The 19,505-nt window shown below is 39.0% G+C and overlaps 1 protein-coding gene across 1 annotated transcript in view; it reads right to left on the reverse strand.

The window, feature by feature from the left end:
* Positions 1–19,505, reverse strand: part of sorcs1 (sortilin-related VPS10 domain containing receptor 1) — a 201,203-nt gene that overhangs the window by 102,135 nt on the left and 79,563 nt on the right. The window contains exon 2 of the mRNA XM_079264964.1: positions 5,252–5,319. Within this exon, the coding sequence (XP_079121090.1) occupies positions 5,252–5,319 (68 nt within the window). The remainder of the gene's footprint in view (positions 1–5,251; positions 5,320–19,505) is intronic.

Consider the following 19,505-nt stretch of genomic DNA (forward strand, 5'->3'; position numbering starts at 1 on the left):
CGAGGTGGGGCCCAACTAAAAGTGCGCCTGGCACGACTTGAGATGGAGGCACGAAAAAGACAGCAGGCTCGGCAAGCCCAACTCGAGTTTGACCTCCGGAAACTTCAAATCGAGGCAGAAACACAGGTAAAACTGCATCAGCTGGAGCTGGAAGCTCAAGCTAAGGCACCATCTGTTCCTAGTGGAAGCTCCACCGTTGGGCCTTCTGTATCCACTGCCTTTGATGTAAGTAAGTGCATCACTTTGGTACCTGCATTCAGAGAATCTGAAGTTGATTAATATTTTTCAGCATTTGAGCGTATCACTAATGCTCTGACTTGGCCACCGGATGTTTGGCCTCTGTTGTTACAGTGCAAGCTGTCTGGAAAGGCACAAGAGGTAGTAGCAGCGCTTCCTTTAAAGGACAGCCTAAACTACGGAAAGGTAAAAACCGCTGTGCTTCAGGCTTATGAGTTGGTTCCTGAAGCCTACAGACAGAAGTTTCACCAACAGAGGAAATCTACTGGACAAACTAATGTTGAATTTGCCAGAGAGAAAAGTGTTCTCTTTGATAAATGGTGTGTAGCTTCAAAAGCTAATGACTATGATTCCCTTCGGGAATTAGTATTATTGGAAGAATTTAAAACGTGTTTACCTGATCGTCTTGTGCAGTACTTGAATGAACAGAAGGTGACGTCTCTTACGTCAGCAGCTGTACTTGCTGATGAATATGTGCTCACACACAAAATGTACTTTCCTGTTGGTACTGAAAAGCCCTGCCCTAATCCAGAACCACCTTCGCAACCCGTCAAAATCTCCACTGTCAAGGAGACACAAGAATGTTTTTACTGTCACAGACCTGGGCATGTCATTGCAGACTGTTTGGCTGTAAAACACAAAAACAAGTTAAGTACCCAACTTCCTAAGGGTGTTGGTTTGATTCATACAAAGCCCCGCTCTAAAGTCCTTGGTTCTGTTGAGGATAAAGTTTCTGGTTCATGCTTCGAACCGTTCGTTTTTGATGGCTTTGTTTCCCTCACAAGTAAACCAGCTGATTTGGAGCCAATTCGCATCTTAAGAGACACAGGAGGCTCCCAGTCTCTTATTCTTGTGAATGCTTTGCCCTTTTCAAAGCGCTCGTCTTGTGGCTTCAACTTAGTTTTGCGTGGCGTTGAAATGCGGGATGTTTCTAGACCTGTACATCATGTTTACGTAAAATCCAAACTTGTCACTGGCTTCTTTCCGGTTGCCGTTTGTCGAGACCTGCCCATAAAAGGCATCAGCATGGTAATTGGGAATGATGTTGCTGGTGGTTTAGTGGTTCCGGGTTCAGAAGTTTTGGATGACCCAGTGGCCAGTAAGACACCAGATTCTCGTTCTAAAACCCCCAAGTTGTATCCAGTTTGTGCAGTCACACATGGACAGATGAAAGCTGACAGAAAGTCAGAGATTAAAGCTCAGAAGGACAAATTCTTGCTTCCTGGTGACACTCCCAAAAATGTGAATAATTGTCATGGAAGATCATGCCATGCAAACTGTCTTGCTAAAGAAGGCATTGTAGCCTCACAGAAAAAGACAAAGCGGATTAATAATGGCTCCTCTGCTAAAAAAGAATTCCAAATTCGTGACAAAGTTCTTGTTTTCTTGCCTGTTCTCGGTTCCACTTTGTCAGGAAAATACGATGGTCCATTTGAAGTCCATAAACGTGTGGGAGATTACATCTACATGATCAAAACCCCTAATCAAAAGCAAAAATCGCAAGTCTGTCATGTGAACATGCTTAAGCTGTACCATTTGCAGCCAGTTACTGAATCTGTGTGTGTGTCACTGCTGACCGTAGAACAGAACCCGAAGAAGTGACTAGTCCAGAAGAAGACAATCTGCGTTCATTTAGAGTTGGTAACTTGACCGTTCGTCTATCCAATTCTGAAATGTTAAAATCACTGCACAGTATTCTAGACCATATGACTCCTGAGCAACAAGAAAATGTTGTGCCTCTAATCAATGAATTTCTGTATCGTTTAACCTGCTTCCTGTTGTAGTCTTTAACAAACTGCTGGTTTTGTGTGACTGACAAATGTCTCCTACGGAGAGCTTTGTTAGTCCCAGATTTCAGTCTAAAAATGTGACACCAGAGAAAATGTCTGCCGATGCCCTGCCCAGGTCGTGAGTATGTTTTTCTTTTTGTTTGTTGTGTTGTGTTTGTATGTTTACAAAACAATGTTTTGTAACTTCAGGGGGGGAGTGTTAACGGCTGCCCCCAATTGCCCATCAACCCATTTTCATTCAGCCTGGAAACCATCTGGCCTCCCTTTGGCTTGGATTTTTCCTTTGTTCAGATCCTTTTCTTGTTTTTGAACCTGATCTCAGTTACATGACCATCCTGACACAAACTCTAAGGTTTTTAGTCCTTTACCAGGTTGTTTTTCCTCCCAACCTGCTTGTTCATGTAAACCCGGACATAAAAGGTTAAAATGTGTCCAGTGTTGTAGTTTGTCCTCCTGTTTTGTTACGTTCATGATCGCTGTAACCCTGTGAATAAAGCACAGGCGTCAAACTCCACTCCTCGACGGCCAGTATTCTGCAGGTTTTTGTTTTCTACATGCTCCAACACACTTGACCGAAATTAGTGAGTAGGTTTACAAAAAGCTGTTGGATCCATATGATTTGAATCAAGGTTGTTGGTGCAGGGAAACAAGAAAAAACCTACCTGATGCCCACCCTCAAGGACTGGAGTTTGACACCCCTGGAAAGGAGACTGAAGACTCAGTAAGCCAAAACTAAAGGCTCTTGTGCTTACAAAAAACAAACAAAATATTGTAAAATGTTTGTTGTAAACTGAGGACAGGCTGACAAATGTGTGTGACGATGTGTTCCTCACATCATTTAATGAGAGTAACAAGTTTCCCGTTGTTGCCTCATGCTGTTATTGAGGACCACCGAGTACCAAGTTTAGGATTAAAACTCTTCTTTTTTTTTTTCTTTTTTTTTAAATTCTTCTTGCAGAATTGAACAAAAACGCAGTTGTCTGCTCCTCTTCTGTCCATCGTCCCTGGCATCCACTAATGTCCTGCGCTCTCATTTGACTCACTTAAATATGAATAATTTGTTCACTTATGTCTTTGTGTCAGGCTTCTCCACTCGCAGCTTTAATCATCCTTCCATTAAAAAAGTTACCTGCTTTCTTAAGGCATTGGATTTATAATGCTGTCAGTGAAGTGCAGACAGGAGAAGCTCCATTACGAGGGTAATGTGGTAGCATGATGTGAGACATGAAGCAACAGCCGATCCTCTATGAGCTCAGTGAAGTCATATAACGGTACATTTAATATATCTGCATGTTAGACTTTAAGCCTTGAGGTGTTGATGAAAAAACAGACCTTAGAAAAATACTTTATATACTTTTGGCAAGTCTACTCTGCTTAAATCACAAGCACAACTTCTCCATAAGCAGCTGGTTGAAAGCTCTTTAATTTGCTTGAAGGAAATATTGGAAAAAAACATGTGAATGTGTCTAAATCTTCCCGAGTGTACAGACTTACTTCTTATTTATCAATCCATTTCTTAGATTTGTCTTCCAAAATATCGTTTTAATTTACCGTTAATAGTAACATCTACTTCAACTAAATGGTTTAAACATATTCTCAACTTTTGAACTTTTACTATTTTTTGTTTAATCCCGGTGAATGTTCTCCATCTGAAGTCATGAGGAAAAATGGATTGTAAACAAACACTTTAAAAATACTGTCTTCACTTGTTATTCACCTTTTCTCTTCAGGCTTTTTAGTTAAACAGACAAACAAAACGAAATAATAAACATGCTTACAGTAACAGTCAACTGTTTGGACACACTTTTCCATTAAATCCAATAAGAAAGTGTGTCCAAACTTTTGAATTGTAATAGGTTTTGGATTAATGAGTTATTTGAGAAGTTGCATGTTGCAAACATTCAAGCAGGTACTCGGATGAATAGCAGGATGATAATCTCCTGTTTTGATGAGACCTGTACCTTAAGAAAACAATACAAAACATGCTGAAATAATTATTTGTTGCTAAGTGTCCAAACAAACTTGCCTTTTCAGACAATTAGCAACAAACATAACTTTTAACCTTGTGATGGACTGGCGACCTGTCTACCGTGTACCAGGCCTCTCGTCCAATGATTGCTGGAGGAGACTCCAGCTTCCTGCAACGCTTATATGGGAACAAGCGGTTCAGAAGATGATTGACTGACATAGTTATTTCACATATATATATATATATATATATATATATATATATATATATATATATATATATATATATATATATATATATATATATATAAATAAACATTAAAAGCATTTCATATAGTGCAAAGAAAGTAGTCTGAAGAACAAAAAAGCAGCAGCAAATAAAAATTTTCATATAGTTAGGAACAGACAATGTTTCTTTGCTCATCTACTATTAGAATTCCGAATTTTCTATCATCTCAGTGATGGAAGTTTATTTTGGGCATGAAAGTGCTTTGTCACAATGATAAACCAAATCCCACAAAAAAATCACTTCATAATCCTTATTTATTAAGTTTCTAATAGTTTTTAAGATTTACATTTAGAGGATGGCTGCAGGATGAACCATGTGATATACTGAATGAGTTTGTTTTTTTCTGTGTACAAGTTGTGCTAAACTGGGTTTATGGTTTATATATGAGCTTAAGTGTTAAAGTGACTAAATTTATGAATCTTTATAATAATTCATTCATTCATTATCCTAACCGCTTAGTCTGAGGAAGATCGCGGGGAAGCTGGAGCCTATCCCAGCAGTCTTTGGGCGAAAGGCAGGGTACACCCAAGGCAGCTCGCCAGTCCATCGCATAGCTCTTTATGATTAATTATGATTAATTATTTGTTGCATTTAATGCCACGGTTAATTGTGGACTTATCGGGACATCCCTAACAGGAAGATTGCATCTAAACTTGATCAAAATAGGTTCAGTAATAGTAAAAAATATTTTGGCTTGAGCACATGATTTGTTTTGTGACACTATCAGCATCAAGATTATTCATTGGATTTATTTATTATTGATTAAATAATGAAGGAAAAACTGAACATAGTTGTGGGATTTTTATGGACTATAACTTATGCTTTCTTTAGAACTGCTTTGGAAAACTGTGAAATTGTGAAAGTTATTCTCTGGTTTCACATGAGGAAGCTATGTGTGTCTTTTTATTTGATATTAAACATCTCTAATGCAACAGGTTGATGTGAAGCATTGGTGTGATAAACTTACCTCCATAATGAACTCTCAGTCACACTGTTCAGGTTGAAGTCAAATAGTTTGGTCAGCATGAGAATCACCTGCAAAACAAGAAGAGGACTACAATCAGGATGCAATCACAGCAAATAAAAAAAAAATGTGAGTAAATTACCTGAAACAATAAGCAGTGATTTTTAGAAAAAAAAAAAAAAAGAAAAAAAAACGTTTTTATGGTAAAAGAGTAATTCAAGTCTTTGAAAACCCTTTTTATCTCATAGCTCCTATCACACAAAATTTGTTCTTTGTTTACTTGAGCTCTGCATGAAGTCTAAAGCGGAGATCTCCCAGGGTCTGTGTGGACCCCACTACCTGGTGTTGGCTGACTGACTGCATCATCATCATCCCTTCAAAGAAAATGCTCCCAGTAAATGTATACATTTGTGAACCAGCATTCACGATGCCAGTAAATTTAATCATCTCCACTGCAACCTAAAGAAAAATCTGCAAATAGCTGAAAAATTTCTTTCTAAACAGTGGAAAAGAGTTTTGTGTTTTCTTTTCCTTAAATTTGCTCTGCATCACCGGCGTTGAGTGCACCAACCAAACCCTCCAAATAAATAAATAAATAAAAGACAGAAGATACATGTTATTTTATGGTATAAAATGTTAACAGCTTTTGGCTCTGTGGAAATGCTGCCCTTTTCCTTCATTTGTTTTCACACCATTGCTCCGCCACCAGACATACTGGGGTTGAAGGAGCAAAACATCCATGGCTGGTGGTCCCTAGCTGATGACCCATGTATGCTCAAAGGCACGGGCGGAGGTGCATCAGGCAGCAATGCCCAGCAGGTAGACCTCAAACTGTTATTCTCAAATATCTTGCTTGGTGCAATGCAAATAATTTGGCACTCAGCAGGTTAATATCTTTATCATGTATTTTTACTTCATCACCTGTTTACGTCGTTTTACCAACACATTTAACTTTTTTACAAATTTGCTCCCCTATAGTGTTTATCTGGCAGTCATTTCTCTGCTGTAGGTCATGTTTTCTCTCCAAACTCCCCGTGCTGTAAACCATAAAATGCGCGAACTCTCATTTAAATAGAAATTCTGCAACACATTTGTCCCAACCGCCCATTTCTGCAATTACCTTAGTAAATCACCCGCAAACTGGTCCAGTCTCATGCACATAATTCTAGACTGCCCAGAATCCATGATGAGATACTTGTTTGGACACTAAAATATGAATCACTTCTGGATTCTTTTATCACTGGAGAGCTAATAAGAACTGATAGAAGTATGCTGTCTTCTTAAGTACTCAATATATCATTCAAACCAGTGCTTTAAGTGGAACAAAATAAGTGCTGGTACTCCCTTAATGACTTGCTGTCAGTTTGTCTGTAGTCTGTCAGTTTCAATGTAAACACAGAAGCGTGTGAACAATGTGACGTGCGGCGTGACGTGGACTACAGCAAGCATTGTGCGTCTAAGCCGGTCTTATCAATACATTTCTTTTGAGGCAACTTTTTTATTCTTTTAATTCAAATCAACAAATATAAGTTGTAATATGTGGTGTAGGAGGATATAGTGATTGCTGAAGAAAGCCTGTAAAAGTCCCAATATGCACTATATGCTGTAAAAAAAAAGACCCGGTATGCAAAGGGATGGAATTTAAAAGTGCCGGTACTGCGTACCGCTTCATACCAGCCCATTTAAAGCACTGATTTAAACTGTAACTCAAAGAATAATTTAAAAAAAAGTTTATTGCTTAATATTACAAAATGCAGCACTGGCTGGTGTGCCAGGACTCAGTCCTGGACATCCCTCGCCCATTTTAACCGATATCCATCATTTGGTGTATGACAGTGTGTGGACTCTTCCTTTGTGTTAGGGATGTCCAGCTCCGGTCCTCGAGGGGACACAATCTTGCAGGTTTTCCATGTATCCTTGCTGCAACACACCTGACTCAAAATAACATTGTGCAGAACTTGACTGTACTTGGGATCTATTTAATGGAATCCAGGTGATTTAGAACAGGGATACATGGAAAAACTTCAGGACAGCTGCTCCCGAGGATGGACTTTGGGCACCCTGCTTTATGTTAACACAGTCTCTGTAAGGGAGAGGCGTACAATTGCTGAACAGAGATGTTAAAATGAAACTTGCTGTGAAAAACTCTACCTGTACTACACTCAGCTTTTCTCACCGCAGCTGTTATCTAAACAGTTTCAGAGTCATTACTAAGTCATTTCACATTGATTCTAAACCCTCCACTGTTAATATTCTGGATTCTGTTAACGCCTTCAAGGTGCGCAGGATGAGTGAAAGTGGGTCAGCCACAGACTTGAGGGAAAACAGAGGCAGAAACATCACATTTGACTCTGAGCATAAAAGAAAACGTTCAATCTATTTACTGACGAGTGGGTTTGGAATGGAGGCGATGCGGAGGCTGAAAAGGGAATGTAACATTTTCTGCACTCACGAGCTTTTATTTTGAAAGTCCTGAACTCTCCAAAGCTATTTGCACGATAGGCATTGTGGGTAACCACTGATTGCAATGGTCAAGTAAAAAAAAGTAAATATTTTTAACATAATACATGATTTTAAGTTGGATTATTTTGGTGTTTAAACTTGTTGCCTTGAAGTCGATTCACTCTGCCGGCAGCCAGCAGTTTACCCTTGGCCCCGCTTGCCTTTGATACCTCCACAGCCTGTCATTGAGGTGGCAGCTGAGCCACTGAATGACTTGTGTGACTTTGTGAAACAGTTCCACCAGCATGGGGTTCCTGTGAGTACAAGCAGAACAGATGCACCTTAGGTAGCAGAATTACATCGCAAGGTTGGGGCTCCTGTGATCAGGCTTATTAAGTATGCGCTAACATCTGCAGCCCCAGAAACACTCAAAACACGTGGTGCACTCATCCGACCCGTGGCTGGCAGGGTTCTGGAGTCGTAGAATGTGTTGTGGAAAATAACCAACCAGATAAAACAAGCCTTCGTTAAAAAAAGGGGGCATTGGGAAGAAGCAAATTCGGGAGGAAGCCAAGCATTTGGGGAGAATTAGCCAAGGGAATGAATAACCTTAACTGTCCAGGATAGACCTTTGCATGATAATGAGTGACCAAGTCTGCTTAGTTGCCCAGCTGGAGGCTGAATTCACACCTGCATCACACAGCTTCTCCTGTTCTCTGTAATCACTCACTTTTCCCTTTTACCCTCTTCCATCCCTTGTAACTATCGTTCTCCCCTCACATTGTCATTTGTTCCTGTGAGTCGGTGTCTGAGAGGAGGCTGAAGGTCAGGGTAATGGTGCTATTACATTTTTAACATGCCCAAGTCACTTGTGTGCATGTAAGCGGAAGGTGACATTATTTTTAAGTATTTGAGCTTTTCTAGGTATGAATTGTCCGTCACAGCGTGTGTGTGCACATGCGTTGGGAAGAAGCACTTTAGATTAACTCTCGTTTAAGAGTCAGAGGTATGAGCTCAGTGGCTTGGCTTCATTATTTGAAGGGCAGTGTGAGTACAGGCCCTTCTGTCTGCCACATATGGAGACTATGTGGGCAGTCATCTCAGAGTGGTCCTGTCAGATGGGCTCCTACTGGAAAGTGCATATGCTCCTTCACTGGCCATGCCAATTAGGCTCATGGGCTTCTACTACTGAAAATCCTACACTATGGCACAGTCCCCTCCCCTCCATCAGGGTCTGCAGAAGCTGCCTCTGAGCTACTGGTATTGGATTTAAGGTTCAAATACATTGACTAATAGAAGCCATCAAAATGAGCTCTCCTGGCTTAATGCAGCTTTGTTCTGCTTTGGTATAGCAGCTGTGTCGAATATAACAACAAATGGCACCAGACATGGCAACAGAAGGAGACTATGTTTTTCAAACGATGACTAAACTGATACCTGCCGTTGCTTCTAAAGTCTCAAAAGACTTCTAAGTATGAACACTTGTCTCTGCTTTGCTAAGTCAAGGTAAAAAAAAAAAAAAACTGACAATGTAGATATCGTGTGGTTTAACTGAAAATCGCAGCGGCAGTTCAGCACTTCCTGTGAGGGTGAAGATGCCTCACCAACTGCTTGTTTCGGAGGCCGACACGTAAATTCTTTACAGGATCAGAGATATCATAATTAACTCAATGAACTGTCCCTAAAAGAAATCACTCCAGTATATTTGCCATTTACAAGACGGATGCATTGATAGGGGGCGTGTCAGTGAAAAATGATACATTGATGTAGTATGCACATACTCTTCTTGCTAAAGTTAAGAACAACTTGGTCAATAGGTTCTTGTAGTACGAAGAGGCACAGACTGCACCACCTTCCAGTTAAGGGATGACCTCAATTTTCTGTACTGCAAAACTAGTTTTAGTTTGAGGTGTAATCTGATAAAAAAAAAAAAAAAAAGTAATCTGTATCTTTTTGTGTTTTGACCCAGGCTTATGAAAAGATGACAAAAAAAAAAAAAAAAAAGGTCTTGGCCCAATCTGAAGCCTTTATGTGGCTCAAGTTCTTAATGTCAAGCAAAGGTATTACTTTTCATTTTGTACGCATCTTACAATAAGACTGGAGCCATGCCTGATGATTTAGGATTGATGGCTTATCAAGGCAAAAAGTTTCACTGAGGATTGTAGGTATCATGTATCTGGATCATTTTTCACAGGCCTGCATCACCAGCGCAATGGAAGTGTCAACGCTAATCCACTTTGGAACAAGTCTGTCCTTTTCATTCAGTTTTCAGAGTCAAATGAGAACAGAAATGACAACAGCAAGTGTTTTGACTGACAGAAATCACGCAACACTCTAATAAAGCCCTTATGACGTAACAGTAACTTTGACTGGTTTTTGTCTAGTTAAACGGTCTGGACTTTCTGCCATCTTTCCTTCCTGGTTTGGCTGCAGCAGATGACTTGCTTTTCAGTCTGTTAGGAATACATGATTGTGATCTGCTGTTCGCTCTGACCCTTTCACATAAATGTGTACATATCCAAAGTCATAACACCTGCTATGTATTACAGATATCTGATTGTTTTATCTCATATCCGCAGTGCTGACCTACCACCACCAAACACCACGATTAGGAACATTTAGTGCTGCTCATGTTGTATTTCTTACTATTTTAGACCAAATCCATACCCCAATGGTGTTGAAGGCTGAAGTGCAATATATGAAGTGTAAAGTGCGGTGGTATTAGTCACGCAAAGGGGAGCATCTGCTTGAGGTGAGGATCAGCCTCAACTGTGTCAATGCAAAGCTTCAAGTATTGAATTGCTCACTCTTTTTTATTTCTTTTTCATCTGAAATATGCCTTTGCTGTGAGCAAACACTGTTATCTCCTGTACAGTTTGGTAATTGTCCTTGGAATGAAGGAGAGAACACATCATCATGGATCAGAATTCCACAACATGCATATACAAACAACAATTACCATTTCCTGGGGGCACAAGAAGGCAAACAAATATGAAATGCAGAGTATTAGCACACATTGTGGCACTCCCAAACCGGAGAAATGTGCCGGGTTCATGTTCTGCAGGGCATCGTCAACTATTTGTTTTTCTCACATCTCATTTTTGTAATCATATGAGACCAGATTTCTCCAGGGGACAGATCCTTTTGCACTGTTTCATTACCACAAAAAGAAAAAAAAAAAAAAAGATCCAAGCTGCAGCTTCGTTGTTGGGAACAACAGCAGAGTTCACTGCCACACACACACACACAAACACACACACGGCATTTAATGAACTTTTTTTTTTTTTTACAGTTTTCTTTTTTTTCAGTCTGTAAAAATGAATTCTGTAATGAAAAGTTGGAGAGAGGGTGAAAAACTGCAAATACACACACATAATGATGTAAACAAGTTTTCACCTGCCAACATTTGGAGATAGCTCGAACTGTCATGCTCATGAGGGATCACTGAGCCAGAGACGCTCCTCTCTGTGGATTAGCCTGTCACATCTTCCCGCGGAAAATGCACCTCTTGTGCCGATTGCTAATATAAAAGTGAAACATGCCTGGGAAGCAGAGTTTCAGCTGCTTGTCACTTTTCTAAAAATAATGCGTCTTCATTGAGACGAGACTTGATCAAGGCCTGTCAAGGTGCAGGTCCCTTCCTCGGTAATAAGCGCGCCAGTCTGCAGCAAACTTGGCTGCTTGTTAGTAAGTGATCAGTCCTCTGTGGCTTCATTTAGCTTGATTTCTTACTGCTGTAATAACGACACAAGCAGATGCTGTTTGAAAAGCTGCTCTACGTCGTCCATTTATTTCTCCAATCTTCTTATATTCTTGATAAGAGAAAACTTACATTTTTCTATTTTCAGTGCCATTGGAGCAGATTATTTTTGGGGAGCATGTGAAGTTTGCAGAGATGCTTATAGAATACAGAATACCATGCTTCGCTGCAGTTTCACGTGTCGCCTCTTTGATCCACACAGACCTGTCACCTTTTATTTATTTATTTATTTATTTTGTTTCCATTCGTGATGAGGATGCACTCATAGAAGTCACTGCGAGCAATTTCCTTGATTTCTCAGCCTTTTGCTGCTTTTAACTGCTTTTTCAGCCACTTTGTGTCGTGCAGTTTCCTTGGCGGTCCATTGGATGGATTCAGTGTGTGAACATTACTGCAATTAAGAGACTTATCTGTCAAGTGTGGACACACAAGTGTATTTCAGTGTATGAAAGGCTTAAGGAAAGAAATAAGATACTGATTGGGGATAAAAGTCAACAGTACACACAGCAGTGTGAAAATGCATGTTTACAAGCTTCCAAAATGAGCCATTTGTTTTTGAGCTCAAACGTTTCTGTTCACGTTGCTGTGAAGTATGCTCACGAGGGAAAACTCATGCGGAATATGCAGACAATGATGCATGAACACGGACATGCAGAATTCCATGAGATATGTCTATTTTTATCACGCAGAGCCTCGATTCATTCCAGGCTTCTGACATGTTTCACATTCTGCTCAGCATACTTATATTTGCCCTGCCTGTGTCACACTGCAGTTCAGTTTTCCCATACAGTGAAGGCCTACCGGTGCTCTGAACGTATTCAAACCAAAAAGATGGGCATTTGTGTGACTATGAAGAGCTCTGAGATAACATTCAAACTGTATGTGGAAGGCAAAGTGCCATTTTGGTTCATGCAGACTGGTCTGACAACAGTGTTGTCGTCTTAGCAGATAGTGTTGCTGTCAATTTAAAGGGCACTAAACCATCAGGAAGTGAACCTTCTGCAGAGGATTATGGTCCATCTGTGTATTTCAGTTTTGGACGTGTTGTCATGGACATCTTAAAGCCAACTAGGCCAGCTTGTTCTGGACTCAGTGAAGTGAATGTCAAAAGCCAAAATGAAGAACCAACACTGGGTTGTTCAACCATTTCATTTTGTTTGTATTTTTTTAGGTATTGGAATTTTGTTTAATACCTTTTGCAAACATTGTCACCTTGTTAATAATCAGAATTCAATTTATGTCCTGACCATTTTCTTTCTTTGCACTCTTTAAACGAATCCGGGCACACACTGGAAAAAGACCCTCCGCCATTACTGAGGTGTCATTTCAGTGCCTGTCAGAGCAGAACAGATGAGAATCTGGCTATTTTCTTATAATGTCAAGGAAATCTATAAGGGCTTGAACAGTTCAGTAAGGGAAAAGTATAATTGCAGTAAAAAAAGTGAATCCATGGAACACAAAGCTTTGCTTCATGAGGATTGCTGCCAGATTTGTCTGCAGCACTTCTAATACAAATAGCTTCACAGTATAGGCAGAATACCCAACCCAGCAAACACATTCCTTCAGTAATTAACTTCCCCTTTCTGAGAAGTAGATGTTGCTTTGCTCATTATTTGCAGAAAGATTACAATATATTAGAGACTGAATGTAAAAGAAAAGCCTGAAGAGCTGCGTTTGAGCTCATTGAGCGGTTCCCACTCACCAGGGTCATGCATGCCATCACTGCAGAAAAATACAAAAATGGCAAAGCGGTAGTCCTGAGAGGGGGGCTGTGAGTTTGGGGGGTGAATGATAGACATCTATCAAACTCTGACTTGTTTGCAGCTAAGAGCTAACTGAGTTGACCCGGAGCCAACAGGAACCAACCAGCTAACAAAGGTGTGCTAAAGCTAAATCACACTGTTATCCGGCTAAAAACAGAGGTTGTGATACATTTTGCATTCTTGCAGGAGGATATCAGGTACACGTCAATCAAAAGGACACATCCCTAAATATGCTGAATTTTGAGATTAAATTAGTTCCAAACGAAGGAGTTCTAAAAGGAAATTCACTCCCGCCACAGTTGTCGGTTCAGTTCAGTTCAAGTTTATTGTCATTCCAGCATATAAATAGAAAGAACAAAACACTGCCTCAGGTCCCAAATGTCAGCAGAAATTCTAAAATTCTACAATCTACAATAGATACACAATAAATACCCCCCAACACCATTCAATTTATAAATATTGTATATTAAGTTATTTAGCACATGCAAATAAGAGGAAGTCAATATTAGTGTGCTTTTTGTGCATTTATCTGTCTCACAGCCTCTGGATAATGAAGGTAAACCTGACCTGACCTCATGAAGGTAAACCTGACCTATTAAACCGAAAATGGATTTTTGTACCAGGCTGTAAACATGCTTGTTCCTGCTGTGAAGTTGGTCTTTTTAACATGGGAGTATATGGGGATTTGCTCTGTTTTGAAGCCCCTAGTGGATGAGGGAGGAACTGCAGCTTTATGCAGTTCTGCACAGGCTTCTCTTTTAACCAACAGAGGTTGCTGTTTGCAATATATGCATGTAATAATATAATGTGATGTTATGTCTTCACATGTCAAGCTAAAATCATTTCTGAGGAGAATGTGTATTTTGATGGTAAATCACTGTTTTGCATGTAGCTATAATGAAAAAATAAGACTTGAAACAATCATCAAAAAGATATCCAAGCGCACTGCTTCTGCTGATAACGGGAAGAAGAATACATTGAATAAAATGCTGAACAACAAACTTGCTATAAAATCAGGTCATTCACCTGCTGAGTCATGCCAAAGGCAACATCTCTCCACTCTGCTCTCTTTGACAAAAAACAGGAAACCTTCTCATTTTACCCGGTACACTTTTCATGTGCAGTAATGAATAATAAGCATAATTTCATGTGTTACCAGTTTTGTGAGAGAGATGTGTGTGAGGCTTGCTAACGGCAGTGCTTCCATCCCAAGATGGATGCATTTGGTCCAGAGGGATGTTTAAAAATATGTCTCTGTTTCTTTATCCTGGTTTTTGTTTTACTTTTTAATTTGTAAATTTATTCATCTGTTTACTTGGCTTTCTTTGTTGGTCAAAATTGATTTCTTTCACTTAGTTGGAAGATTCTATTCACTAATTATCTGTAGTCATTATCAACCTCTATATATGGATTCCAAACACTTTTTTGAATTTATAAATCTAATAAGTTGCCATAAAAAGTTTAAATTTGACAGACAGGAGCCAGAAGCAATGATTTTCCTTGTTTTCACAAACCAACCTAATAATAAAGTAGAAGGTTTAGAATCTGCTGTAGCAACGTACTCAGTAAAAGTTGGATGAAATTGTGTTTCTATTGTCTTTGACCAGAATTTAGGGGATACTGATTTCTTTCCTTTTTTATTCTTAATCTAAGATTTAATGCTAAACAGCCCATGGTTTATGTTTATTTCTCACCCTGTGAGCTGCAGGCACAAGTACTCTAAATTTGCAAAGCTTGTCCTTTGGACCAATGGTATGTCGACATAGATGACATACTCCATGCCATGGACACTGGTGCTCACCCATGCCATCACTGCTTTGTCTGTTAACAGTTTCCATTATCTTTCTTATCTTTGACATAAAGAAGCAAAAGTCAGCTTTTCCCAAAAGCATTTGAAACTTGGACTTATCTGACTACATGACACATGTCCACTGTCCCTTTGTCCATCTGAGATTAGCTAGTATCCAGAGAACTCAACAGTGTTTCTCTATATAGCTCAAATATGTTTGCCTCCATGTATAATACAGTTTTAAGTTACATTTCTGGATGCACCAGTAGATTGCATTGAGTAAAACTGGTTTGCTAAAGTCTTCCTGGGTCCATGTGACTGTATTCATCATGGTATTATGACAGTGTATGACTCTTGCAGTGCTGCCTGAGGCTTCAAAGGCCAAGGCCTAAATTGATGACTAATAGAGATTGTCACAAAGTTTCGACTCATCCCTTGCTGGAAAGACTACAATTTTAGTGGATACTCCTTTTATACCAAACTTTGACACCCTCACCTGCAAGTGCTTAATCTGCTGGTTGTACTTTTTTGCTTGTGTCCCTGCTTCACATTCTGGATTTATTTTTTGTATTCTCTAAACAAAACAGAGTTTCTCAATAAAGGTGCCAAAAATAGATTCTTGTTCTTTTTTTCCTTCCTTCCTTCCCTTTGGTTAGAAGGTACATGTTATCTTATTTGTCCTTAGCGGGCATTCCAATATTGATCACTTTAAAAAATCTATAAAAACTCAAAAATTGTACATACAGACATATTATTAAATTCAAATTAAAAAGAAAAGTTGGATTTGTATAATAATTAATCGAACATTCATATCCTTCATACTATATAAATTACACTTCCAACATGTGGGTGTGGAAGGTTGTAGTGGTTCCCTTATTATTGTGTCACTTTTCCAGCATTTACAGTATATATACATTTACAATGTGTTGTTTAGGTGTAAATATATATATATATATATATATATATATATATATATATATATATATATATATATATATTTATATATTTAAGCGTGTTTAGTGTTAGAGAAGAGAAGAGAAGAGAAGAGAAGAGAAGAGAAGAGAAGAGAAGAGAAGAGGAGAGCAGAGAAGAGAAGCTATTTTGAGATGAGAGCAACGGAAAGTAAAGAGCCTGTCTTCATGTTATATGAGAGTTAGATTTAAAGAAAACACGGTCATTTTCAGTAAAATCAAATACTTTCAGGAGTTACAGTTTAAATAGAACCATTTAGTTAATCTATTGTAATTTTGATCTGTTTAAAAATGTTTTGGTTCATTTATCATTGTCAACTCTGCCTTTGTGAGGAGTCAGATGTTATTTTTTCTTGTTTTGTATTTTGTTAATGTTTATAAAAACTTTTGCTCCTTATTGAGTTTATGTTGTTTATCTTACAAAAGAGCTTCTAATCTCTAACTTTTTATGTCTTTGTTCCATCCATCCACCTGCTTAACCGCTTGTTCCAATTCAGTGTCACGGGAAGCTGGCGCCTATCCCAGCAATCACTGTGCGCGAGGCAGGGTAAACCCTGGACTTGTCACCAGTCCATCACAGTCTGTCCTTGTTATTTACTGAAAATATTTTTAACATGTCAAAATTAAAAACAGAATTCAAAAATGAAAATACTTGAAAAACTGTGTTTTCAGAATAGTTTTTGATCAGAACATAATTTTGCATATTGTAATCTATATTGTATATATTATTCATTCATTTATTGTTCGAACCGTTTAGTCTGATTAGGGGTTGCGGGGAAGCTGGAGCCTAACTCATCAACTTTCGGGCAAGAGTCGGGGTACACCCTGGACAGGTCGCCAGTCCATCACAGGGCTGTATATATTATATTATATTATATTATATTATATTATATTATATTATATTATATTATATTATATTATATTATATTATATTATATTATATTTCCGAGTGAATAACTTCAACACATGATTTCAACCCACTTTGTAAGTTTAGGGTTTTTTGGGAGCAAGAAAAAATCAAAACAGTTACTTCTAAGTGTGTCTGATAGAGGTGACACAGATCAGGTTGAAAGAAGCAAAAGGTGTATTTAAAAAATTTAAGAAAAAATAATTCGGAACCTGTTCCTTTACATGGCTAAATTGTGATAAGGTTTAATTATTTAAAGACTTTTCTCTTAATATGTGACCTCAATCAAGGAAGGGACACTTTTTGGAAAAAAAACAACTATATATATATATATATATATATATATATATATATATATATATATATAGATATATATATATATATATATATATATATATATATATATATATATATATATATATATGCTGCTTTTTGTTGAGATCATAGTGGACGGATTTGGACTTCCTGCTTTTACGTAGCTTAAGTTTTTTGTTAAATTTTCCTGTGTGTCTTACAGTCTGCATTCTGCTGTTCCTTTGCCCTAACTCCATGAAAGGTAGTTAGTATATCGACTGTAAATAATTAATCCTGAGGAATTCTGCTGCAGGTTTGCATTAATTATTCAAGCTGACAAGGTCACAATCACCTGAGTGTAGCTAACTGTTTTAAGTCTCTTCCAGAGGATTAACAATATTATGCTGGTTTCTGTAGTGACAGGGATTCACTCCCTTTTTTTTTTTTTTTCTAATCAAATTTGTCAAAAAGATTAGTACATAACTGATCTTGTTTAATGTCATCCAGAATTTTCCCCTCAGGGCTGCGTAGCTTTTGCTTGAGGCAATGCCAGATTAAAAGAAGTCCCTTAAGGACTCGCCTGAGGAGCAACCCATGGAGGTAGCTAACTAGCTCTTGGGTCTTTCCTTGTGTTTGCACTTGGATTAAAGATTCCCTTTTCACATCATTTGCATTTTATTAAAGGGGATTAGACAAGGCCGTGATGAGGAACAAAGCAACTTAACTTTGTCACAGGTAAATGTATGCGACCAACAATGCAGGAGCACCATTGAGCCACTCGTCTGATATTATCCTTTATGTCCTGCAGGAGTGTAAATCAGGCCTCTTCCCCTGGGAGCCTGAAAACTGCCTTTTTTCAAGTGTTACTGCCCACACAGTTGGGAGCGGCACTGAATCATACAGCGCTCCATGTATTCCTAAATAACACTTTGTTGCAGCAATAAAATGAGCATCATGTGATCTGATGCACATGCTGCAGCTGAGGCTTTCAGTCTCGAAGGTCAAAACCAAACTGCCGATTTCACGCATATGGAGTCACTGTTTGCATTTGATCCATCTCCTCATGATGCCGGTCCTGACCAAAAATTCAACCCAGCCCACACAGGAAGTCGTTCAAGGCCAGGCTGTTGAGCCAGACGCGGCTTTGGCTGCAGCGTGCATGTACAACCTGAGGCAGAAGGCTTGCTGGCTCCACTTTTATCGGAATTAGTCCAAGGACAAATGAGTGAGTTTTGGCAGGGCTGAGTGACAAAAAAAAATTTAAAAAAGCAGGTGAATGTGAAGAACTAAGTTGATTCTCTGTGTGACTTTTACCTGCAGGATCCATTTACAGACACGGTAGTCAGAGCCGCTGATCTGAACAGGTGTCATTAGCTGCATGGGAATGGAGGGGACACGAGTAAACATGATTAATATCTACCCATTGCCTGTCAGCATGATGCAGATGACCAGAGGGCTTCACGGTCAACTTGATGTGCTGATCTGATTTCATATTAATACACACTTGGAGATGAGTTATAACAAGCCATGATGATGTTATACAGTTCACAAAAAAATAAAATAACTTGACAGAGACGTGACAAGGACGTTACCTTCACGTTATGATGATGCATGAAGACATGAAAGCTTGACGGGGAGTAGAAGGAAAAAAAAAAACCGGCAACACATCACTGATCTTGCATGACGTGGATGTAATGAAGACATGACAAAAACATGCTGATAACTTAATAAAGACGTAAAACTGAGGTTTTACTCGTTACCTTGGCAACTGGGCACACTGGTCTGTCAGATGGGGAAAATTAGAAAATGAACACGTACATGTCTGAAGAGGGCAAGGTCTTTTTACCCAGCATGATATTCACCACTTTGCATCCGCCTCTGAGAAGTCCGGATGTTGAGCATAGTGTGTAAAACCTTTCGTATGTAATTAAAAAACTGTTTACCATCGCCGTTCAACAGATAGACAACTGCTGCACATTTAGCCAGTTATCCTGCTGCGATGACGGGTGACCAATTAGCAGCCTCAAGGATTAATGTTGGCATTTATTAAACAGTGCCGAGATTGGAACTGATATTTCAAAGTCGAACTATATGTGGCCAAAGGGAGAAGGCGGCGTTAACACTTTAAACCACCAGGTTGTACTCGGTATTTCAGTTGAAAGGTGTTGGAAAAAATTATACAAGGCAAAACAGGGTTCTGAAAAGGTGCATCCTTTCTGTGTGAGGAAATTTGCATGTCAACATTCTGCACCATCTGTGTAAATACTTGTTTCAAACCAACGCAGTGAAAAGGCGTGATGCTGGAAGTCACTGCAAGGAGCAGTACACTAC

Source organism: Telmatherina bonti (assembly GCF_933228915.1).
Source record: "Telmatherina bonti genome assembly, chromosome: 3".
Taxonomy (NCBI): Eukaryota; Metazoa; Chordata; class Actinopteri; order Atheriniformes; family Telmatherinidae; genus Telmatherina; species Telmatherina bonti.